Genomic DNA, 25,955 nt, shown 5'->3' with positions numbered 1-25,955 from the left:
GAATTGATGACCTGCATCAGCAGGGAGGATGGGACGAGATGCCTATCACAGCATAGGCATCACACTTACACAAACACCCACATTTAGGGGTGTGTACAGGTAATGGACACACAACCTTTCCTCCCGTTCACAGCGTCTGTGCAGCAGGTCTGGATGCAGCTTCGGGTCTGTGTTAACCGTGTTATCACAGCTCCACACAGCTGACCCAGATCGGACCTGTTTGTCTCAGTGGAGGTGTGTTTGCGGTGTGCAGCTAAATGAAGCCTGCAGCGCCGATGGGAATGGGACTCTGAGCTGATCCAGGCTGTATGTTTGGAATTTGGAAGGAGGTTCACTCTCTGAAAACATGGAACCTCATAAATCAGACCATTTTTCTAGGTTTTCTGCTGTGTCACAGTGAGATGTCAGCAGAGGATTCTGCCACCCTGTCACAGTTTGTGCGCAAAGAAAGAAAATCCCGTGTAAGGGGGAGAGGATGTCCTTCTACATCTCACTGTTACACACGACTGTTTCAGGTGAACAGTTGGTCTTCTGCAGATGAATCTGTGCCACTGAGTCAAAGCTCTGAATCTAAAACGGGACGCCCGGTTGTAAACACCCACCCTTACACCTCCTCTCTCTAAATGACTCACTGCATAAAAATAAATCCTGAGCCGAGTGAACAGAAACCGTCTCTGACGCCGTTACAAAATCCAACACTTAAACGTAACGTGTTTGACCTCTGAGGTTATTTCTGTCCCATAAAAATCACTCGGTTCATCGCTGCTGTCAGAAGTGGAGTTGAAACGTAGCGTTGAATGACGTCACTCCAAATCATTAGACCCAAAAATACAACAGTTTAGAGCTTTTAGAAACCAGTTCTTCCAATCTACTTCCAGAAGGGCAGTCTTTTTTTGGGGGAGGACACGATTTAGCATCTCGGGGGTGGGGTACTTGGCCCAGTGGTTGGAGAGCTGGGTGGCTACGACTGTCTCTCTGGATCCCTGAGCGGGACCTTTACTCCCAAAACTCTGTTTCTGCTCATCTTTAGTTTCGGAGGATTAATTCAAGAAGACAAATTCCTCTGGAATGAAAATAATCCCCTGACATAGTTGGTTTCATTTCACTTCAGTTTTTCTGAAACTGAAACCCAGAATCAGCCCTGACCAGTGACAAGTTAAACTGGGAGACAGTCTGTGTGGTGTGTGTGTACCTGTCTAACCCTCAGAGTGAGGACATTTTTCCAATCTCACAATCAAATTGAGGACCAGTTATTGCAAAGTGGGGACATTTTGCTGGTCTTCACATGCTATTTTGCTAATGTTTAGGTTTAAGGCTAAGGTGTCAATTGGTTAGGGTGAGGTATGGATTAGTAATGGTTAGGTTTAGGGCTAGTTTTCAGGTTAGGGCATAAAAAGGGTTGAAAATGACTGAAAATCAATCGGAGTCAAAACATGGTCCTCACTACGATGGCAAAACAAGTATGTATGTGTGGACTTGTTTTTGTGATATTTTGCAGACTTTAATCTTAACACAGTCATGTCATGGAAACCTATGTCCTTTTTGGGAAAAAAAAAATCCTGGTCCCCATATGGTAAAGTTCTTTTCTTTGAGCCATGGTTAGGTTTAGGATTATGGTGTGTATTCAGTTCAGGTAAGTGCTAGGGATAGGCAAAGAAACAAGTGTGTGTGTGTGTGTGTGTGTGTGTGTGTGTGTGTGTGCGCTGTTTCCAGCTGTCACTTTCAGTCTGCAGCAGCTGGAAGCAGCCGTTGCTCACATGTATCCAAACACACGTGACCTCCTGCTGCCAGCTGTCGGTCCGTCATGCCTGGGCTGGTGGTCCAGTTTGACCACACACTTGGTGCCACAACAGTTGCATTAGAAGTCACCGAGGACAATAAAGCTGAGAACTATAAAAGCTCCTCTGACGCCACCTTTTATTTATGGAACCTCAATAATCATGAAGATCTGTTAAGCAGCTTTGATGTAAAACCTCGGCTGCTCGGGTTTGATTCCTTCTCAGAGGTGATGAGCAGCAGTATCAATTATATTTATGTAAAAAGTTTGAATAAATCCAGTAGGATAATTACAGCTGGGCTTATAGCTGTATATACAGTAGTCTGGGTTATTACTGTGACTGACTTTCTTGTTAGTCTTGGAGGCAAACATTTGAATTATTAATGTTCTGGGAAGTTTATAAATATTCATATTTCTATTCAGTTAAATGTGACGAATGCTCTAATCCCATTAAAACACATTTAAATGCCTCTTTTCTTTATTTTTATTCACTTTCACGGGCTTCACTCAGGCTTCGTTAGTTTCTCAAACACATCAGCTTCTGTAAATAAAAAAAACTTAAATCTGGAAACCAAAATTCCTCATTCAGCCTTAAAAGCAAAATTATGTAACATTTTTTATTTTTATTTTTTTCAGGCTTTGGAGTTTTTTTATGACCTCTATTGTTCAACACGTTCTCATTACCAATTCACTCAAAAAAAAAAAAAAAAAAAAAAAAAAGGGAAAACAAGGTCTGGACATGGATTTTCTGTGATCTCATTGGTTCCACCGTCTCATTATCATCATTCACCAGGGATGTGTGCAGGAAAGCTTGAGAGAATTTCTTTGGAGAAACCAATTAATAAGGAAGCTCCTAAGATGTTTGGATGACTTGGAGCTAAGATGCAAAACGTTTGCCCACTTATTGCAAAATAAAAATTTCTAGAGTTCATATGTAAACTTAATCCTCAGAATATTAAAGAATTCATATCTGTTTTAAGCACATTTCTATATTTTCTATTTTGTCTGATCCTAATGCTGTGATTATCTGTTAGATGTCCTGAAGTCAGTCAGCTGTTAATTTCACCCAAACGTTAAAAGTTGGTTCTGGTTTCAAATTTAGATCTTTTCTTTTGTCTTGGAACAAGGTTAAAACATTAGTTTAGGGTTGAAACAATCGTGATTAATCGATTGTTAGAAAAAGAAATCGTAAACATTTTGTATTTAAGATTTAAAAAAAGCTTTTCCGTTTGTCAATATGCTCTATCCAGAACTCCTCAAGTGGAAAAGTTTTAGTTTCACCTGGTTTAATTTTGTAAAAAAATCTTCAAGGAAAGTTTTGCTGTCCAACTATAAACCAATTAAATGAAAAAATTAACCACAGATTAATCGGTTTATAAAATAATCATTAGTTCCAGGTCTAAATTAGTTATTGAGTCAACCGGCTAAGGTCCTCTGTAGAGGCGTCAACTTTATCCAGCAAATATTTCAAATTATCTCCATCACCATGTTTACTCCAGTAATTTTGAGGATTTTTTTCTCACTACATTTGAACTCATACATACTTTGTACTGAATGTTTTTAAACTGGCTTGGTACTTATATACATATTAACATGATGTAGCGGCTACAAAAACAAGGAAAATCTAGATTGGGAAGATAATCCTTTTGTTTATAGAGAAACACTGATGCCGTAGATGAAGACAGGATTCTGAGAATGATGGATCAGATTGTGAGATGGAAGATTTCCAGATTTCTGTTCGAAGCTCTTTATCAGTTTTAAATCTAGTTAATGCTGTTAGAAAGTGTCTTAACTGCTTATATGGTGCAATCTATATCTTTCTGCATTTTTGTAGTTACTATGTTATTATGTAGTTACAACTAGTGGGACCGAAACAGCTAGCATGCATGCATGCTCCTGAAATGCTAAGCTAACTTATAATGCAGGGCAGGCTACTCTTCTAGACATTCATTTTCCAGGGTTATTACGAAAGCAAAAGATATGACATTTTATGCAACCTTTCTTTTCTTGCTTCGTTTTATTATTATTTTTTTACTTTATTCTTAATAGCTTGGAGCAACATGTAGGGGAGGGGGTAGCATTATCATAAAGTAAAGAAACCCAATAAGGTCCCCCCCCTGAAATCTAGTTGAAATAGAATTAAACCTCCAATTAATTGACTGAAAACTTAAGTGGTTTTTCAACAGTGTTTTCCCTTTGATACCAGAGGGTGTCTAGAATGACGCATAAAACTAAATCTAGTCATTCTTTTAGACTTCCTGCTGTTGCCCACTCAGTCATTTTACTGCTCAGAAACTCTTATCAGCTGCTGACATTCCTGATCACATTCTAATTTATCTCGGAAAAAAACAAATGTGTGCAGATAAATCTCATAGGAAGGCAAGGTAGATGTATTTGTATAGGACATTTCAAACAATGTAAACCTTAAATTCATACTGCTTTACAAGAAATCTGTGAATTACTGATGGAAAAAGTGCTGCAGCAAAATTTCAGGTTCGCATAAAAAAATAAAAAAAACCCTTATCGAAAATCCACACATAAATAATTAAATGGTTCAAGTCTGATTCTAACTGAAGGATTCATTTTTGCTCTTTCGCTCCAAGTCTCCCGAATCTTCAGGGATTCGTTTTCAGGTTTAAGGAGCATAAAAACCAAAAATAACTGCTAAACCGAGCAGTCTCTAAGGATTAGTGGCGTCAGCTGAACTCAGCATCAGTTTGCATCAAGATTTTTAAGCTGCTTGACTGAATGTTTCATCCAGAATGAACAGAACCATAAAGGCAGGAAATTCAGTGGAGATTAAAGGATTTCTCAGAAGTCACCCGGTGAGAAGACATGTCTGCAGCTGACTCTTATTCCCGCTTCTTCCCGCTCTGCTAAAGGGAGCTGATGCACATTTGAAAGGACCAGTTAACCATCAGAAGAACCACTGGGGAAAGTTCTCCCTGGATGATTGAATGTTCTGCTGTCAGCTGATTTCTGCTGTGTGGCAGATTAAAACCAACACCGGGAGGACCTCAGGAATGCAATCAGTGGTTCTTTAACATTAATTATGTTCTCCACCGTCTCGGCCCTCTGCGCCGCCGCTCTACAGGGCTCCTTCATGTTTCATTTCTGCAGCGATTGCAGCGTTATAATGAACAGGCTGAGAAGATTACTGTAGTTGGCACCTCTCCCACCCCCCCATCTCCAACATACGCACACCCTTACAGATGAGCTTCAATAATGTGTGATCAAACTGGACGCCTGTTTGGCTTCGTTTGCACAAGAACCACAATTCCCATGATTCCACCCTGCTGCTTTCATTCTTATTGCTGTTTATTTGTCCTGGGCCTTGCCTCAGATTAAATCCTCATTTAGGAGATGCTCACTGTTTTCAGACACCGGGATGTTGGAATGTCTCTTTTATCTTGAGATTTGGGCTCGACTTGGGCTCCGCTGTCCCAGTTGTAACAACACAGCCCAGGCTGGTTTTCGGGTCTGGGTGACGGCGGATCTTGTTTTCCACAGAAGGATTATTCCACAGATAAAGATCTTGTTTATGGAGAAAATAATTGGCGCTGCAGGTTGTCTGCTTGTGTAACTCCGCAGTACTAATCTTTTCTGCTTTGTTTTTTTGGGAAGTTGGGAGGTCTGGAAAACATACTCCACCTACTGTACAGCATGTTGTTCATAGCGGCTTCAGGAATGAGAAACCCTACATGTTATTTCCTTTTAAAGGACCCGATTTCACCTTTCTGCCTCCAGTCTTCTGGTATGAATGAACATCTGCACGTCCTATTGTTCAGCATCCGATCAAAGATGGATCTGGCTGACCTTGGAGCCGTTTTAGAGGCGACGTTCACTGGGAGAGGTTTACATCTGCCTCCCACTGCCCATCACACCCAACTTCCAGCAGCTTTTTGATCCAAGCTGCTGTGACCAAGGAGCGGCCGGAAACTTCCTCCTACAGATGTTCTTGTCAGCTGCACCTGCAGCTATTATTAAAAGAATTTCTCAATATGTTTGTTTATGGTTCAGGTTATGAACCCCCAAAGCCCAGCTGGGGTCCCATCTGAGAACCAGATATGTAAACCTTATGTTTTGGTTCTATTTTAGTCGACTTGAAGAGTAATTGCTTCTGGATACTGGGAAAGATGGAACCTTCTGGAAGAGAGGTTTTTTTTTTTTTTCTTTCTTTCTTCCTTAGTTTACCATGCCTAACTTGAGCCAGTTAAGTTCTTCCATTCTATGTTCCCTTTTCTTCTTAAAACTCTAATTCAATCAAACTATGAAGAGTTTCAGGTCCATTGTCCTTGATGACACATCTTACAGTCTGCTGGTGAAGATTCTCATTCATCCAGGTCAGTCATTCCAAGAAAAAAGAAAATTAAGAACAATCCACTGGACTTTGTTTCCAAGTTTGAAGATGTCTTTCTTCCCATCCAAAAAGCTTTTTCAATTCAAAATAAAAACCTTGAACTCGACGCTATTCCTGACATTTTGAATTGAAAAAGCTTATCGGATGGGAAGCGTAACATCTTCAAACTTGCAAACAAAGTCCAGCGGATTGTTTTTTATTTCCTTTTTTTTTTAATCTTAACAGTTCAACCAATCCGGTTTCCATCCCATTTCTAGCATTTTAACTTTTCATATTCTAGGTTAGTGTCCTTTTAGGACAGTACGACAGCCATTCTGGTAGGTGTACCCTACTCTTCCTCAGTCAAGAGCTGTGATACACGCCTATATCATGAACCAATCACAGAGCCTGGTAGCAGTGTATGGTCCGTTTCTCTTTTTGACTCACTTGACTCTTTCAGACATTCCCATTATTTGGGGTAATATCAACCTGCTGAATGAATCTGAAGAGTTGAAGTGGCAAATTAATGGGTCAGTTTTAGAGCAATACATGTAAAATTTCTCATAAATATTTCACTATACTACAAAGATTTTATTTTTCTTTGTTTCTTTTGTTACGATAAATACTACAGAATGCTGCTTTTATTTTTGACCCTCACCCCAAAAAAGATGTCATTTCCATGACTTTGATTTTGAAAAACCAAAGACCCAGAGCTTAGCAATCAATTCTGATATTTGAGTAGCTTTCCCTGTGTGCCTGGTTTATTCTTGTTATCTTTATATGAATATAGACCATTCAGTCTATATTGACATGTGCTCTCCATTATCTATAATATGCACTTGGTGTGGATAATGTCTGTTCTGTACCAGACTTAATATTTCAGTTTTGATTTGGCCTCTGAGTTGCAATCATGCACATGTTCTGTAACTCTCTACTTTGCTTGTACTCTCATGTTTTGTTCCTAAAGTTCAGTAAATCCCTTGTGGCTCCATGTTTGACCTACTTCGGTGTACTGTTGAAAACGCCTCGGGAATGCAACATAGAAACGGCTATGACTCATTTGTGTTGTCATTTGTCTGAGACCTGGTTTAAACCGACCGCATACACAGAGTTAAGTTTATCCAATAATCCTTGCTTTAGGTTTAGGAAACAAACAGTTGGCTTGTACAAAAAAAAGCTCCCAGTTGGTTTTCCTCCTCCTCTCTGAACATGCTTTATAATTCATTGGAAGAGTTTTGCTCTTGGCATGACGCTCGTTCTCCCTGCCACCTTATGTTCACACATATGGCCCCTCCGCTCGCTTTAGTAGCAGCTAACCGAGTTTCAGCCGCCGACTGGACGGTGAGTTTGTACTGTGATTGATTGCTCTTCTTGCTCTGGACGATTCTGCAGCTTTGCGTCTCGTTCAGACTGCAGCACAGCTAATTACAGGAGTAATTAAGAGGGGAAAGGCAGATTAATCCGAATTCATTTGAAAGATTTTTGGAGGTAGCACAGATTGTGCACCTGCAGAGGTCACCGCTTTGAAACGTATCCATAAGCAGCCGATAATAAGGTCGGAAAAACCAAAAAGACCTCGACTCCTTCTCTGGGACAGACTCCCTCAGATGCTATAAAAGAACAATAAGGACGTCTCTCCTCCAACGGAAGGAGTAATCTGTTTACAGTAAAGCTGTCTGCGTGAGAGAGCCGTCTAAATACCTCAGATGTGTCTAATCTCTGTGCTAAACATCCAAATCTTGTTGTAAAGGTAAACACAGCATAATCCTGGTTTACTCTGGAGACTACACTGGGAATGCATCATCCAACCCGCTCTCTGCTCTGTGTGTGGAATGTGTAAAGAGGAGAAGACTGCATATCCCGGGAAGGTTACCGTGTTTAGAAACCCTCCCTCTGTTTGAGAAGCGGCTCTGCCAATAATAGAGGCGTCAGCTGCGACTTTGAGACACTGTTGGTGGTCATCAGGGTGAAGACTGACCCGGCAGAAATCTACAGCTCTGATGTTGGCAGGACGTCTGTCTGTCTGATTGGCCTCCATGCGGGAATGCTGTCACTATAATTGGCCCCTGAGTGGTGTTTCTCCGCTTTTCATTGGACGCTGAGGGAAATTCCAGCAGCAGATTTTTGTTACAGGTCCAGACAGGAACTTTCACACCTACTGGATCCTGTTAATGTACTGTATCTGAGTGAGACTGAAAGCAGACAGGGCTCAGCTGGGAATGGAGTGTTTTTGATGATACCACTAAAGTATTCCTTAAACATCTCCAGACTGACTCACAGGACTTTTCATTTGACCTTTATTGTCGGAGATGTCTCTCTTTGACTTGTCGATCCATTTTGATCAAGTTCAGAACTTAATGCAGGGACTCATGGTTAGAATTTGCCTCAGTATTTATTTTAGCATTGTCTACAAGGATTAAAAATGTATGAGTGCATTAAATTAAATAGCAAAAACAAAACACTTTTGTGGCCATTTAAAGCAGAACTCAATGATATTTTTTGCCTCAATATAGCCTATTTTAACTTTAATTTTCACTTTAATGGTAGATATGAGTAGACATATATCTTTTCTTTTTTTCTGTGTTTTTATTGTCATAAGTGCAACGAAATTCATTCTCTGCATTTAACCCATCCTCTTGGGAAGCTGTGGGCTGCCATTTGCGGCACCTAGAGAGCAGTGTGGGGTTAAGGGCCTTTTGCTAAGGGAGCCACAGCGGCAGTCTGTGGGAGTGGGTTTCAAACTTGCAACCCTAGGATTCCAAGCACTATGCCCTAACCACTAGGCCTTCATCCCCCCTTTATTCCTGCCTATTTATCTTTTACTTTGATTAAAAGGCTGAAAAGGATGAGTATCCGTCAGTAAACCTTTGCAAAGTCCTCATGACTTGCAGTGGCGACCCCTAAAGAAGGAAGCAATGGAAAGGAAACATTCTTCTAATTTTGATTACAGCCCACAGATAATTGAAACACAGAATGCAGCTTTATCAGAAAGGTTTTTAAAGAGGGGTCTACTGTGAATAACAATATTGTGCTCTGATTAATATATGTGTATATACTTAGCCCGCTTGTTTCTGACATATGAGTCATTAAAGCCTAAGGAGGCTCCCTAACCACTGTTATTCTTTGCTGTAATTTTTGCTCATGGGCTCATCTGGATTACTGCACACCACAAACTACCAGATCCTTTACAGTTGGAGCCTCAAACCTCCACTTAGGAGTGAAGCACATCCCAAAGAGCTGCGACTTTATGGGAGGAAATTGATCTCCCTGAACTCTCCATAAGACTTTGCTTAAGACTCATGATGACTTTAGCTGTTAAAGTGTTCATAATTACTAAAATGATTAATGCCACATTGAGTGCAATGGTTATTTTTGTTTTATTTGATGGTTGGGAGTGTTGGTATGCATAAAGACAGTCTGGGTTTGTCTTTGATCTGGCGCCATGCAGCAGCTGCCCCGTTATTCTCACCAAATAGGAAATGCATCTGAAGAGTTCTATCTTTAGAACCACTGAGCAGTTTTCACATAGTGTTCCTTAACCAACGCCCGGTAACGCCCCCATCCCATCGGCCCCGTCCATCCAGGGTTCAGTGGCAGACACCCCAAGTTATCACATTACTATTTATTTATTTTTTTTAACGGAACAGATTTGAATCTTCTGCAGTAAAGTAGATTTTCTGTTGTTTCTGTTTCCAATTTTTTTTAATCTTTATGCAGTCGGTTACAGCATAAAAAAAAAAAAAAAAAAGTCAGGATAATCTAGCCCCAGATCAACTGACAGGTATGGGTGAATTTAAGAGTAATGGTTTTAAATTAGTCATTTTTGTGGCTGATGCGGTGGCATTTGTTCGGATGCAGAACCACAAATCCACAGCTGTGAACACTTGAAGGCTGCATTAATCTATGAAGAGTCTGTGCTGTAAAATAGGATGTTTTACAAGTTCCTATTGTAAACTGTGTTCATCTGTGACCTAATGATGGCTTCTGTGTTGGAAACATACATTAGAACAGCATACTTGCCTTCTTCAGGTATGCTTTTTTTTTGAGTTGCCGCTGCAGCTCGATGACCCCTTTCATAGTGACACTCCCTCACCATCATCAAACCTTTTGTCACGCGGTGAATGGTAGACCTGTGCTTCTGATGGGTGAATGGGTGCCAGGAGGAAAATAAAACTGCCTTGAAGGCTTCATGGATCTGACTGAGGGCGGATCTGAAGCCTCTGGAGGGATGACACGAAGAAGTCATGCAACAAGAGAAGCCGTGCAGAATGAGAGAAGGAAAGATGGAATTAGGTGGCAGGTTAAAGAAGTGTGTAAAAAAACAAAATTCACCAGTGAGTGAGTGCAAATCTTATCTTTCACTAATAGAAAATGGTTCTGCTGCAGCTTCAGCGGGTTTAAAGCAAAGGTCGGTCCAGCAGTCGGTGGCAGCTTTATTCAATTGGTCTGAAGCTACCTGGGAGACTGCGTTGTTGACACTCAGAGACTCCTGCAGAGATTCTGCTTTCCCTGATGGGACAAAGTGGATTCCCAGCGGGACTTTCCTCATTTCCCATCCGTCCTTTTTTTTCCCCCACTTTCCTTTCTTTGCTTTCTTTCTCTTCATTCCTGAGGCCTTTTGTTCCAATACATATTCAGTAGGGAGGGGGTCTGAGTTCAGGCCTGCAACACACACCTCCACACACTCAGTTTGACCTCTCTCACAAAGGAGAAGGCATGCATTCATTAGGAATCCCCCGGAAAGCTGTGACCGGTTAGGCATTGTTGCTGAAATCACCTTCGCCTCCCCCTCCCTCATCTCTCCATCTTTCATCTTTTGCCTTCACTTTTATGCCCCAAAGCGGAGCCATTGATGAGCTGAGAACAGAGCTAATCAGATTACTCCCTCAGCGCTGATATTAGGATTTTTTTTCAAATCAACAATAAGCTTTATGTGGCTTGAATTAGACTGAGGAGTTGGCTTTTGATGGTGTGTAGAATGTTCCCTTTTCTCACCTGTTTTCTTCTATTCATTTGTCTCCTAACAGATCTCGAAGGTGTCCGGCCCAATGGGACTCCCTGAGCTGTGAGGGACGCTCAAGAAACAAGAGCAAAGTTAAAGGACTAAAGCGGGTGGAGGAGGCGGGGCAGAAGAAGGCGCCAGGCGAGGAGAGAGGTTTGAAAAGAAGGATTTGGTCAATCTGTTGGGGGTGCATGCCCCCTCGAGACCTTTCCCTCCTTCTTGAACATCCTCCTTTTTGCTGGTTTCTGCATCACTGACAAGCAAACAAAAGGCCAAGAATGTTCAGTAAACGGAGTGTGGGCTGGCTGAGAGCTAGCAGGGGCCTCAGCGGGACTTCGTCAAGGACTAGAGTCTGGCTACTGGGTTTGGTTTTCACTGCGATCAGTTGGATTCCCCTACCGGCCACCGCAGAAGTAGAGATTGACATGCTGGGAGGAATGGTGTTGTTGGACGCTGGTGGGGAGGGTGAGGACTTGGGAGGAGGCGGGAGTGAGCTGGAAGCCTCCATGCACTCGTCGCTGCTACATGACTTCCAGGAAGTGGCGGAGAGCCTCCGGGTGATGGACGTTGGGGAAATGGCAGCAGCACGGCAGGATACGGCGACTCCCACGGCTTTCCCAGACTCCTCAGCGGTAGTTGGCCAGGTTTTCCAGATCAAGGTGCCAAACAAGATGGAGGATGCTTACCTTGGAGATATCATAAAGGTGAGTAGGCTCCATGTTCTCCGCTTTAGGTGATTCTGGGTTAAGACTTCAAACCAAACTCTACATCAAAATTAGGAATGTAAACAAATAGTCGAATTCAGATTAATAGTTGATTAACGGTTTGTGAGATTAAGATTTGTTCCATCTTTTAACTGCTAACATCCCAATGTCAAAGTCACCCGACTTGCACACAGTAGAACCCACTTCGATTCCCTGCTGGGGAGCATGAGTGTAGTTCTTTGGGTATGATCCTTCACATTAATGCAACCTACTTTGTAAGTTGCTTTGGATAAAAGAATCTGCTATAAACATAAACACATGAACAATAAAAGGAATTTCTTTGAGTGTTGTAGTGTTACTGACGTCCACCAGAGGGCAACTTGTCATACTGCTCGCAAGAAAAGTATTGCCATAGAGTACAAACATGAATCCACTCTGGTCCACAATTATTGAGTGTTTCAGATGATGAAAATGTGCAGAAATTACTCTTACCTAGTTCTTTTTGTAAATTTAAACACTGAACAAATGCTTTACTTTATCATCTAAATACCACCCATTTAGTGGTGTTACGTGAGGAGCAGCATAACTTCTCCGCCGTGCTGGAAAGGTGAGGATGTGATGATGGAATTAGTGGAGGGGATTATGCAAAAACAATGTAACATGATATACAACATGAGCAAGTAGGGTAAATTGGGGAGGCTTCCGTTAGTTAATGCACCTCATGGAGTCAAGTTTTAAGGTTCTTCTTTAATTAACCACGATAACCTGTTCAATAGTGCTAGTAACAGGACAAAGTCTCATCAGATTATTGGGCAACACTAAAGATGTTATAGACTGACAGTATGTCAAAGCGACATACCCTGTTTGTTGATGAAAACCACAAATATATCACATATTTTTGCCCGTAGGCAGCTGGAGATGGGCACCAGCGCCCCTCACAACCCCACTTGGGATAAGAGTGATGGAAAATGGATGGATGGATGGAATTCACATATTTTAATAATCTTTTTTTAATTTAGTAAACTAATATATCCCTGTTTGTTTTATCGTATAAATAATTTTAACAAACTCTATTTTTTTTTGTTTATTCAGTCAATATCTAATACAGCTTACAAAATAAATGTATTAGCTTTATTTAACTTGGCATATAGTCAAAAGAAAACAAAACACATATTTAAATATTAAATAATGACTTTATCAGTTGCCTTGTATCATACACTGGTTAACCTTAATTTTAAAGAAATTCTGGTTGAAAGTATTTCATTCTGCGTAGTCACTTGTAACCCTTAACCTACAACTGTGACAGGTTTTGCTGATCTTTTTACCATCCTTTAAGACTGGATGAAGTTTAACTTGGTTTACACTCCAATCAGGAAGCCAGAGGAACTCTTGATAGATTTCCAGAAGCTTGAAAAACAAAGTAAACTCTGCAAACTGAGAAGTTGAGCTTCTCAGTTTCCCCACAGCACAGCCAGTACGTCTCCCTGGAGTCTTTATGTACTAAAAAGTCTCTCTTCTCTCTCATATCTGTGATTAAGAGAGCGTCCAAATTTGGAGCCTGTGAAACATCAGAATATTTTAATTTGGATGTTAAACTTTGGATCAGGGACTAAACAGGAAGTTTTTTCTCACAGGGCTCAACAGTCTAGATGCTCAGACCTCTGCTGAAGGGCTATTTGGTTCTTGTTGATTGGTCTCACTATTTGCAGTGGCTGCTGCACCTGCTGCTGAAGGACTTTTAGGCACCTCAGATAGAAATGCAGTGCAGACGGACAGATTGTCATCTGCCCATCCATCAATAGCTGCCGAAGGGAGACACTGATATCCTTCTCTGCCCGATGACCTTCTCCAGCCTATGTGGAGTAAACCAAGACACTGTCCAGTAGAGATGCCCAGCTTCTGGTTTAAATCAATAGTCCATTGAGTTTTGAGGAGCAGCATCTCTATGCGCTTCACGGCTTGTTTCTGAGGAAGCAACTCCACATAGGAAGGTTATAGTCGCTGCTTGTATCCAGAATCTTCTTTCCATCTAATCGATATCTCTTGATCATGGGCGAAGATACTGAGGCTGCAAGATCTGCTTTTCATTAGATAGTAATGAAAAATAAAAGTTGACGCAAACTTGTGTCATAGAGCATTTGTTTTCCACCCTAGTGTGAACATTTCAGTCATTTTGAGATTTATTTACTGATAATTGTTTGATTAAAATGTGTTATATGCGATTAACCGAGAACGTCCGCTTAGATGGACAGTTTTTAAGTTATGTAGTGTGGTTGTCATCCAGAAGAGGGTGCTGCTGTTCATCCTCAACCGGAGCCAGATCGTTTTAGCCACATCGTCCCAGAGGTCCTCTGGAAAAGAAACATTGCAGCTTTGTTCATGGAGGATTAGAAGTGTCACCTCATAGGTTCCTGTTTTATTATATTTTGGAACTATATCTAATTGAAATAAGGTTTAAAAACCACAATATCTCTGTTTCAACATAAGACAGAACAAGAGCATAATCACAACACACTGATATGGTCTCTTTTTAATATTTTAGTTTGAATCAGTATGTTTATTTGATTTTTGGAAGCAAAAAAAATATTTGAAATGTTAAACATATTCCTTTATTTTAAAATTCAAATCATGATTTTTTGTTTTTTTGTAAGGTTGTTTAATAAAAGACTGTGCTAGCGAGGCAAGTGAGGGAACTTTTCAGGCGTGTCAACTAATGGAGTTGAAATATTTATTTAAGGGATTGAAATGTCATTTTTAATCCCAAAATTTGATGAGATATGGAAAACCATTTGGGATTAGTCGACTGATCAAGAAATTATAATGGATTAGTGAACTATAGAAGTAGTCATTAGTTGGAGCCCTAGGTAGAACGATGGATTACTGAGTGAGAAAAAGGGAAACAGAAGAGTTCTCAATCCGTTAGTTAATCTTTTGCTCCACTCTTGAACTGATCTTTAATTCGTTGCTGATGGAGGAATCATCCAGTTCTCTCCGGTAGTATCTGGAAGAAGCTGTCAGTTTGCATCTTGTTTTGGATAAAACTAGGGCTGCAACTAATGATTATTTAGCAAATCAATCAATCGATAATAATCAAAAGAAATGATCTTTTACGAAGAAATCTTTTACGAAATCAAACCAAGTGAAACTAAAAGTTTACCACTTAATGGAGCATATTGGCAGATGAAAACATTTACTTAATCCTAAATTCAAAATTTATATATATATATATATATATATATATATATATATATATATATATATATATATATATATATATATATATATATATATATATATATATATATATATATATATAAATTTTTTTTTTTTTTTTTTTTACAATTTTTGTAGTGTTGCAAGGATGCCATTCTTTGACCCCGATACCTGGCTGTGCTGTATCGGCTGATACCATACCGATACCATCTGTTTAAAGTTGATGTGTGTATATATGAAGAACTTCATACTACTTGGATGTAAAATAATTGCCATCATGGCTTTTTCAAGCTGCTGCCACCTAGGGGTTGGTATTGGCAACGAAGTCATGATTCGATTCGAATCACGATTCACATGCCACAATGCGATTCTATCACGATGCATCACGATACTTGAAATATTGCGATGCATCGTGATGCATCGCAATATTTTCACTGAACACTGTAAGAAAAAGATACAGCCATTACCAGTGGCTGAGTGGCTGGGTATGGTCTGGATAGTGTCTTCAATTGATACATAACTGAAAGCAACTGAATTCATACATAGCTGTATTTATTGAAACGACTTTTGGAGGTGTTGCCATGAAAACAAATACTGGACAGAAATATTACTATTACTGGTGTGGACACGCTGACAAAAAGATTCATAAAACTTCAAAAAACAAAATAAGGATAATCAATGCCATTTACATGGCCTCAGTGGTCCTTTAAACCAATTAAATGAAAACATTCAAATGTATGACATTTACCCTTTTGCAAATTACGTGCATCATATCAATTTCGTTTTTACCTTCTTTGTTTTGAAAGCCTAAATGCATCCAAGCATCTGACTTGAAATGTGATGGAGCCGGGCGTATTTTCTCAGTGTCCATGTTTTGTTTACAAATGACTCGTCACAGTATCCCGTGGCCGGAAATGCTTGTAAATTAATCGATACTTGGCGTCAAGAATCGATGCCGTAGATCACAAAAATAAGAATCGCGATGCATCGTCATTACGATTATTTTGTACATCCCTACTGCCTACCATTGTGAAGCAGGAAAAAGACTAATACAAAGTGAATTCAATAGAACTTTTTATTGCCTACCTAGAATGGATGACAATAGTTGAATAAACTTGCCGATACAGATGCCACCATTTTAGTGCTGGATCGGAGCCCTGCCCGATATTGGTATTGGTGCATCGCTTCAATTTTGATATAATTACTGCTCTAAGTGGGTCACTCTGTCAGTTAAAAGCATGTTTTACAGTCTCTATACTGCAGTTACCAATTAATAGATTACTAAATTAGTTGACTGTTAATCACGATTAATCAGATTGTTTCAGCCCTAGATGAAACTTCTTTGATTTAGAAAACTTGGTGACTCCACATGAACTTATAATACATCTAAGAGAGAAACCATTTGTCAGACGGATGTATTCGAGAAATAACAGCAGCTTCAGTACCTGCCTCCAGGAGACGCCTAGTTGCAATAGTTCTGAGGAAAATCTCATATTTAATTGCAGCACATTTTCTACAATAGCCGATTTTTCTAATGGATGCTCTGAGGAGGAGACATTAGGTCCTCCGTCTCCTGCAGCTGAAGCACATTTCATCCACCCCAATCTAATTGTTTCAACCCCTGGTGTTCGTTACCTCCTCTGTCCTGCTGCTCATCTGTTCCCCTTTCATAACCTCCTACCATTTATTGCTGCTTTCATCTTCCCCAATGTCTCCCATCCCCTTCTTTTCTTTCCCTGTGTCACATCACATCAGATCATATCCATGTTTCCACCACCATGAGCAGCGTGAACAGCAGCTCGTATTTCTAACTGCTCTAATGAAGCCCTGCACACACACCCACACACACACAGGAGGAAAGCTGTTTGTCCCAGCAGCACACAAACGTTACATCAGACAGAAGCTGCAGGGAGGTTTGAAAGTTTTCTTCTTTTTGCTTTGTTATCCTGCCACTCATCATTCATTCCAGGGGCCCAGGGAGGTCTCCGTGTTTGGAAGAAACCCTCCTTTCTTTAAGTGAAAGGTTACAGGTTAGACTCTATCTTGTGGCAGAGAACCGGGAGCAGTTTGTTCTAGATTTATATATTTTTCCTTCCTCCTGCTGCTGCTGCTGCTGCTGCACCTCCTCATCCTGTATAACAAATCTGCAGCCCTTCCTGTGAATCTCCTTCCCACCACATGCAAATTCCCCCCTCCCCCCTCCCTCTGTTATTTTTGAAGGTCGGCGGTGCTGAAGGTTTCAGAGCAAAAGGCCAAATCAATTTCTCAGCTCGCCGTTGCTCTCACACTAGCTGTCCTTTCTTATGAAAATCTGCCTCAGTCTGAGAGTCTCCGAGCTGCGTGACAGCCCGCCTGCAGGTCCGCCCTCTGCTGAGCAGGTTGGACCGTGTCAGCGAATGCACCCCGCGTTTATCCGTTTACCAAGCATGGAGCTTTCCCATTAATTACCTGCAGACTGAGCTCAGGTTTCTCTTACGGAACACCTACGGTACAACGAGCCTATGAAGAACAGTCTTGCAAATGTATTTACCTTCGATATTTTCCAAGCCGCTGCGTTTTTTTGGGGGGGAAATGATATAAAGTCTGTGAAAATGCAGTCTGTGTGCTGCTGCAGGGGGCTGGTGGGATGGTCCTCTGCTGGAAGTGCAACGTTCCAGGCCAGCAGATGAGATGAGAGCTCTTCAGACTCATTACCAGTTTAATTAGCTGATTGGCTGATGGGCTCACTGGCAGTCACTCTCATTAATTCTTTGCCTCCTTTTAGTTTTATGCGCTCATTCTTTGACGTTCTGATTGTGTTTGCATAGAACCACAGAAATGGAGAGCTCCTCTTTGAGTCTGTCACTGTAGAGCTTCGTTCTCAGAACCTGATTGTTTATTTGTATGTGATTAAATCTGGCGGTTCATCTGAAACTGTTTTCAGACATAGTGAAAGGATTCTGCTGCTGAAAAAATTTGTTTCTGCTTAGAGCGACAGAGGTGCCAAAAACTCTGCTCATATCTTGATGCTGAAGCTGTTTAGGATAGTTTATTATGGGCTGCATGAAAAGCTGACTGTGGTACAACCTTGAATAAACTGGTTTCATGACCTAATCTTTCCACAATCTGGCCATAATTAAAAGCAACACTGTCAACTTTTTACTAGAGTATTAGCAAAATTTGAGATATAGAAATTGATTTTTCAGGTCAATATTCATCACTTGATGCGCATCGATGCACCATCCCGGCTGCACTCTTCAAAAACGCCCTGATGTAGGATTTAAACTAGAGGGAGATATGTGGTCTTTACTTGTAACTCCAGGAGTTCTCTGAGGAGTGGTCTGCTATCTGATCGAAAAACACCTAAACCTGGAAGTTACAGGTCTAGCGCCCCTAGTGGTGAAGTGTTATGCTTAAACATAGAATAACTCTAACAGTAAAAAAGTCAAATTTTGACACAACAGTAAAAATCACTGTAATGAGACACACCAGGGACAAAAATGAAGACAGTTAATTTAATTTAGGTGGATATCTTTCATATTGCTGTTTTTATGTTATATGGATTGTTTATACATTTGGCAACTGCCTGAATTTTTACCCCACTGTTTGCCAAAACTCAGATGAAACCCAAACTAAAGTTTTAATAATAATAAATTTTATTTAAAAGGCGCCTTTCTGGACACTCAAGGTCACTGTACAAAAGCATAAAAAAACACAGTGTTAGAAACAAAATAGAAACATTTAAAAAATGCAGAGGCTGTGACAGTGAAATTGATATTTAAAGAGAATACGCAATTTTAAACAGATGAGTTTTGAGTTGCATTTTAAAATGGAGAATTGAGTCCGTGTTTCTAAGTACCGGTAGGGGTGGTGGGGAGTTCCAGCGGCGGGGGCAGAGTGGCTGAATGCTCTGCTCTTCAAAAACAAAACAAATATTCTGCTTCTAAGATCCTTAATAAGGCTTGGATACAAACTTCTCTGGAAATTTGGTTTATTTTAAACCCTGCAGCTTTATACTTTATTTCATTACCTTCATGACCCCTCTGGACTATTAATACTGTTAAAAAAAGGGAAAAACCTGTTTGAGTGTTTCAGCTGAATGACCACTGTCAGAAACAGGTGAGGAGGGGGCAGCTCCAACTGGACCTGTCATTTAACTCAACTCTTCAGGACTAGTTTGAGTGTTTAAAAGTAAGACTAAGAACATTTTTAATCCATGTTACGCCTTGACACCAAAAACCGGCTCATACCTTCTAGACCAGCGGTTCTCCACCTGGTTCCTCAGGTGCTTAGTTTGCTTTCAGCATCTGGTCAGTTCATTTGTCTTCTGCTGTTCCTTTTCCATATTTCATCTCCAGTGTTTTCTCCCTTCAACACTAATAGTTTGATTTATTAGAAACATTAAACATTCTCAGTTTTGAGGGACGAAAAAATCCATATTCCCTCTATTCTTTCCTCCTTTCAGAGCCTTCGGTTCGACTCTCGGAGCTGTCCTCTTTAATTATCAGGGCTCCTCTTCAGTCTCTCCGCTGCTCTGCATTTTAAACTGCCATGTTTTTCCAGAGAGGCGCGGGAGCCGGTAGCTGGCAGGACAGGAGTGGAAAACTGGTATAAAGGGAGCAGGAGGAGGGAGGAGGCAGCCCAGAGATAAAAACCCAGCAGAACATATGAGTCAGCCGAGCTGAGCGCTGCGATGAGGTTACTGGCACAACAGCAGCGGTGGCCATGTTGCTATGTAATTAAATGTACACCGGGAAAAGCTTTGTGGATTCATGTGTTCACCATTTTATTGTTCCACCGATTCATTCATGATTTAGCTGAACATGTTGAATCCACTGACTGGAAACCATTAACGGTTCTGTTACTGGTCCCTGATGCCTTCATGGTTGCATTGCAGAGCTCTATTTCTCTGATGATGGAAGCAACAATCTTTGGTTCTGATCACTGCCATGGAGTCACAACTTCTGGTGCTGGCTTGGCGTGTCCCTCTGGAGTCTCAGCTTTTAATGGGATCGTCCTGCATGTTTGGTTCTAATCCAAAGGGGAGGTGGCGCTGCGGGCCAGAGAGCTGCTGTCATCGGTTCTACAGCCACAGGGAGCCCAGAGAGCCATGTTTGGTGCTTAAAAGGTACAGAAGAGTATTTATAGAAGTTGTACACTGATTGTAGGACAAATGTTGTGCTCAAACGGATCTGCAGCGTTCAGCGATTCACCCACCAACAGAGTGTAATCCAATCAATCAGAATCAAATCCAACCAAATGGACTGAATAATTTCTGTCTTCACTCTGCGTCAGGATGCTGATGTCTCTGCTCAGCTTTCTGAAGCCATAACACCGAGTTTCAGTTGGGATATGGTCTTGACTTAGGCTTGGTAGTATTTTTGGTTCTATTAACCCAGTTTGGAAAGTCCAGATGTGCTGAAATGGCCTCATATTGGACGACTCTGGAAATGTTAGTGAAACAGAGAAATCAATGGTCAAGTGAGTGCTAGCAAAGTGTCCAGGTCCTGTGGCTGCAAAATAGGCCCACAGCATCAGCCTACCACCACCGTGCCAGACTTGTTCAAACAATTCCTACCTCTGAGCTTTTATCATACATTCTAAAGTCTAGTGAGTGTGAGGAGGAGCTTTTTGGTTATATATAAAATATGAAAGTGGAATAAAGCAGCTGTGCTCAGACTGGCATCTGAGAGGAGCTGGGTGAGACTGATCCCGAAGAGAAATAACCGTCTTTCATCTCCCCCTCAGGCTGCCATCAAGCTCTCATCTTAAGTACTTCAGCATCATGTCCCACATTACCCCCCCGTCAGTATGTTTAAGGTTTAATGCTGTGTGTTGGTGTTAAAGCTCGTTAGCTGGATAAAGATAGCCAATGTTTTATTCACATGGCAACAGCCGAGGGGTGTGCTGAAAACACACCCAGCCTGTAAGGCAGCACTGAGGGAGAAGATGGAGGATCTGGGAGTTTGAGTGTTTCTTATGGCAGCAGAAATAATCGGACTGAATTTGGGAATACACAAGTTAAATTTAGTTCATTTTTTCTCTGTGTATTACAATGGATTTAACGATTTTCTGATTTGACCCAAAGCTGAATCTTTATGATCTTAATTGATGTCCTTATTAATCAGCGTTTTATCTTCAGAAAACATGGTATTTGATCTCTGCTCACACAGAACCTCATTTAAGTTTTAGGGTTTAAAGATATCGGAATACAAGCAGATGAGCAGATTAAAGATTTTTATGATTTTTATGCTCTTCCCAGTGTGTTCGAGGAATGTTCATAACAAGTAAATCAATACGAGCAGCTGGAACAGGAACGGGCAGATTTCTCTACGGATGGAGAGAAACTTTTCCCAATCTCAGTAATGGGTTATATCAGAACCACTCAAAGTTTAAATGGGTCACTCAAAGTAAGGTTTTTTAACGTACCCATGTAAGGAGGCCTTAGTCCTTGACACGGCCGACCCGGGGTTGGAATCCGACCTGTGGTCCTTTGCTGCATTTCTCTCCCCCTCTCTTATACCTCCTTTCCTTTCAGCCTACTGTCAATAACACAAGCCACTAGTGCCGTATAAACAAACAAAAAAAAAAGAAAAACTGAGGTTTTTCTTTTTTTTTTTTTTACCCACAATGTTCAGTTTTATCTAGGGTGATATGTCTGACTTCTGTGAAACATATTCTTAGATTTAATCTCAGTTTAATCTCCAGTTTCTCTGTCCAGTTGTAGGTCTTACTACTTCTAGCCTGGATGTCTCCCTCTGCTGGATGACTTACATGCTTCTAACCAATCAGAGCCCTGCATGCAAAGAGAGACGCCTTGATTATCATTCACTGCCAGTTGATTTTACCTCTGATTTTTATTTATTTCTTCTGTCTTAAGCCAACCTGAAGGTTCTCCTGAATCCATATAATCTTTTACAGATAACACTGTAGACACAGAGCCGTTATGACCCAGAAGGTTCTTCTCTCAATGGTTCATGAACTAGTCTGCATGTCATTTTAGCAAAGTCACTTTGTTTCTTTCTGCCTGTAAGAAATGTTTTTGTTTTTCTGGATGATTTGGAGTAATTTTAGTAGACTGGTCTGGGAAGGTTCACCAACATTCTCCAGTAGTTCTCAGTAGTCCAGTACTGTAGTTCTCCCTCTGGTGTCACACAATGGGGATGAGCAATTGATTAAATTTGGGATATAATCCCAATTTAACATAATACAATTTTCAAACTGCAGAGGTACAATTTTACAATCACACTGTATTTAAGAGTAATATAGTACATTTCTAACTCCAGCCCTTTAGGTGGTGGTACAGTGCTTGCAGTGGGTTTCTTGTCACACAGAAAGGTTGAGAGCGTTCCAGCTTGGTTAAACTTCCATGCATGCAAAGAAAAGCCAGAAGTTTTTCCACATAAAGGTTACCGTTAAGTCCTGCCATAATGGACTCTGGACAAGCAAGCTTTTGAAAACCTGGAGTGTAATATCTTCAAGCTTTGGCTTAGTGCAAAGAAAAATCTAAAAAAAACAAACAACCCAAACCACGAGAAATTGACTTTTAGCCCTTTCCAGGTGGATTTGTCTGTTGATATTTTAGCCTACTTCATTATGTCAGATAGGTTCTGATTTGGTGCGGTCTATGAACTGAGGTTTAATTTTCAAAGATGTGTCTAGTAACAATTAAGGGTGGGGGCAGTTTCCCCGTGAATGAATGAAATCAATGTTTTTTTCTTTATTCATAAAGTCTCTAGTTTTTTATTATTCATCTTGAGTTTGCTGCATTGCCATTTGTCAAAACTACTCAAGGTTTTTGAATCGCAGCCTGGGATGTTTCTAGAGGAAGTTTCCATCTTCTCTCTGGGCAGGCATTGCCTCTCTCCAGGGTCTCAAACTCCCTCCCGAAGTCCCAAAGCAGGACTGTTGGGTTCATTTGTGTCTTGACATTACCTCTAGTAGAGAACCTGCAGCTCCACACACAGACCCACACCTGGATTATTCCAGGAAATGTGACTACACAGCTGTGTCGAGAAGAGGGAGCTCAAAGGGAAGCAGACAGACTGACGTGTACAGACGGCTGGACTGAGAGAAGAAAGGGAGAAGTGAAGCACGAAGAATGAGGAAGAAAATGAGAACGATATCTCCTGAAGAGATATTACGAGGAGGCGTTGAGTCTGCTGGCGGAGGAAGAAAGCGGCTCATTGTTGGAAGAGCGGGAGGAGAGCATGAAGAAAGGAGACCATTGTTAGCAGGGCCGGCTCAGCAGATAAGCCTCATATTTAGGAGGAAGGACGATGAGGATGAAGAGTCGCTGCTGGAGCCAAACAGGGATGGAGTGAAGGGAGGGAATTAAGAGAGAGGAAAGGAAAAGTTGGACAATAAAGAGGAAAGTCCAGTGGAAAATGTGAGGAAATGGGAGGTATAGATGAACAGATGGGTGGAGAAGTTGAAGAAAAGAGGGTGGATGGTAATAGGTGGCCAGAAGCCAGGTGGATGTTTACAAGAACTCCATTTCTGCCTATTTTTACTTTTAAAATATGGCTTCAATCCATAGCAGGCTTATTCCCACTGTGGGAGTCCTGGAATGGCAGCGATATGAGGCGTTATGCTGGAAAGCCTGTAACTTTGATCAGAAACAGCAGGTTAGCAGGAGAAAACAGGGTTACTCCGAGAGAAAAGGAAAGGTCTAAACCGGGCCAATGATGCTGTGGCTGAAATTCCAATACAGAACCTGGGGAATGCTTCTGGTCACACAGAAATTCCCCCTGCAGTCTAGCAAATACTCAATACCCTGAGCTTCAATTACATTGCAAAAATAAAACCATTGAAGTGATTCTTAAGGTTTGCTGGATCCTGAGCCTAAGGGAAAACAGGACACAGAACCAGAGCTTGCTTACCCTTCAGTTTTGGTCCAAACTGAAAAAAAAAGGGGTGCAGCCTCGGCTACGAGGGCTTTGGTTTATGTTATAAAGCCGGATGGGAAAGATGATTCCCAGAGCTGAAATAGATTCCAGGAAAAATGGACCTTTACTATTAATGGTTCTATTTTGGGAGCTACGGTACATGAGGAAGACATTATGACTGTGGATCAGAGCTGTGTTGTCTTTAAATAACCATCTGCACAAGTGTTATTTTAAACATTTACAAATACACCCAGATGCAGCTGTATTACACTGTTATATGATGAAGAGTGCTTAAGGCAGTAAATCAGACTCCAAGCCTGCAGCACACTCTGAGCTCTCCTGTTAAACTGGCAGCGGGTCAGAAGCCAAGAGAAGCTGGTCAGCGCTGGTTCCAGCTGCGCTGCACAGATCCAAACAGCCAATGTTTGCCTGCAACAAAAATAACTAGGAGTCACTGCATGTGTGAGGATCAGGGAAACTTTTGAATGTCCTGGCTCCTGGAATTGGGAGAGGGGACCAGGTTGATGTCCATGCCACCATCCAACCTCCAACAAGGTCAGGTGAAAGGCTGTGAAAAGTTACTATGAGGATTTCTGTTGTATTAAACAGAAAACTTCAGGAGCAAATTAAATACAAAGTGCATTTTTCTCAGTTACGAGAGAAGGTCCTCTTCGTGGATCCCTTCACCTTGAATGAAGATGTCCTTACAACATAAAAGGTTAACCAGAGCTGCACAATCTTCCCGTTATCTTGTTGAGGTCTTGAGATGCTCCATATATTACTAAACAATTATATAATTGACAAAGAACGACTGCAATTTTGTCTATCAAAGTGTATCACACAAGATGTTAGTTGAACCAGTTCCAGACCGATTAAAGAGTGAGTTTTCAGTTTATATGGATTAAGTGAATAGAATTATTTTTTTTTTTTTTTTAAAGAATTTACTAAATCTATATGCAGTGCGAGCAAATCAGTCATACTGATAATTTCCATTGTTGGCTCACAGACAGGTGCATTGCTAGCTAAAAACAGATAATCCAGCATTAAATATTAAACAATGTTGGCCCTGACACACAGGGAAGTACATTGTAGCATAAATGACACATCAAAGCCTCAAGTACAGTATCCACTCTATATCCACATATATTGTAATGATGAGCTTTCCAATTGAACCCTAATCGGCACCCATCAGCCAAGTGTTGCCGCCGAAGACCCGACAAAGCCGCTGTGAAGGCAGCGAGAGGGAGAACAGCCATGCAGGGTAAAATCAGCCTCATGCCAGTGAGGCATGATAATGTCTCACTGTGTTTCACGCCTATCCCTTCTAGAGACTACAATGCATTTTGAGCAGATTTTGTTGCACGGCGGTGGCTGTCAGCATAGCGTACAGTGCTGATAGTCATGGTGGCACTGCGGCTGATGTGTCAGAGGAAATGATGAAAGAAGCTCCAGCTCTGATGAGATTAGAACTTGTTTCCTTTTAATTAAGTGTTATAAGTCGGGGCCAAACAGATGTGCCTCGCTGCAGCACTCAGGTTGTCATTCATTCTTTAAACTCAACATTAACATCTATTATGGTGAAAACGTGTTCCTCTTTAAAGCATGGCGTTGGAGTGGTTTCTGAGGTGATTTCCCTGCAGTAAAGTTCCTGAACGAGGCATTAAACTGCAGCTCTCATAGGTTATCACTTTGCTCTGAATAAATTACCTCAGCTTGTTGCTTCTCTCCGGATTGTTTCCGTCCTTAGCTGTCCTTGCCACCACCTTTAATAGCTTAGCAGAAAGCGGTTTAGTCCTGTTTCTGCCTGGTGCCTGATAAATCTTGCAGAAAGCAGGGTTTTCCTCGCCTCTTTGAGCTTGCTCGGGCTCCATCCTTGACTCTGCTGTTTGGGAGTCTGCAAAAGAGAGGGCAAGATAACCTTTGGGGTCGAACATCAAGCTACTTTGCTATAAAACATTGTTTGGCTTCTGAGATTTTAATTATTTTCTTGTTTGTTTATTTTAAAGAAAAACCCAAAGCTCAGAGTTACAAAAAAATATAATTGAACCCTACA

At 41.1% G+C, this 25,955-nt stretch overlaps 1 protein-coding gene across 2 annotated transcripts in view; it reads left to right on the top strand.

Moving 5' to 3' along the window:
- The window catches only part of dag1 (dystroglycan 1), a 50,362-nt gene that overhangs the window by 11,360 nt on the left and 13,047 nt on the right, over positions 1–25,955 (top strand). For both annotated transcript variants that reach the window (XM_038301776.1, XM_038301777.1), the window contains exon 2: positions 11,144–11,822. In XM_038301776.1, the coding sequence (XP_038157704.1) occupies positions 11,397–11,822 (426 nt within the window). In that variant the 5' untranslated portion in view covers positions 11,144–11,396. The remainder of the gene's footprint in view (positions 1–11,143; positions 11,823–25,955) is intronic.

Source organism: Cyprinodon tularosa, unplaced genomic scaffold, assembly GCF_016077235.1.
Source record: "Cyprinodon tularosa strain WSP-4 unplaced genomic scaffold, ASM1607723v1 ctg474, whole genome shotgun sequence".
Lineage (NCBI taxonomy): Eukaryota > Metazoa > Chordata > Actinopteri > Cyprinodontiformes > Cyprinodontidae > Cyprinodon > Cyprinodon tularosa.
This window is presented reverse-complemented; position numbering and strand designations above follow the sequence as displayed.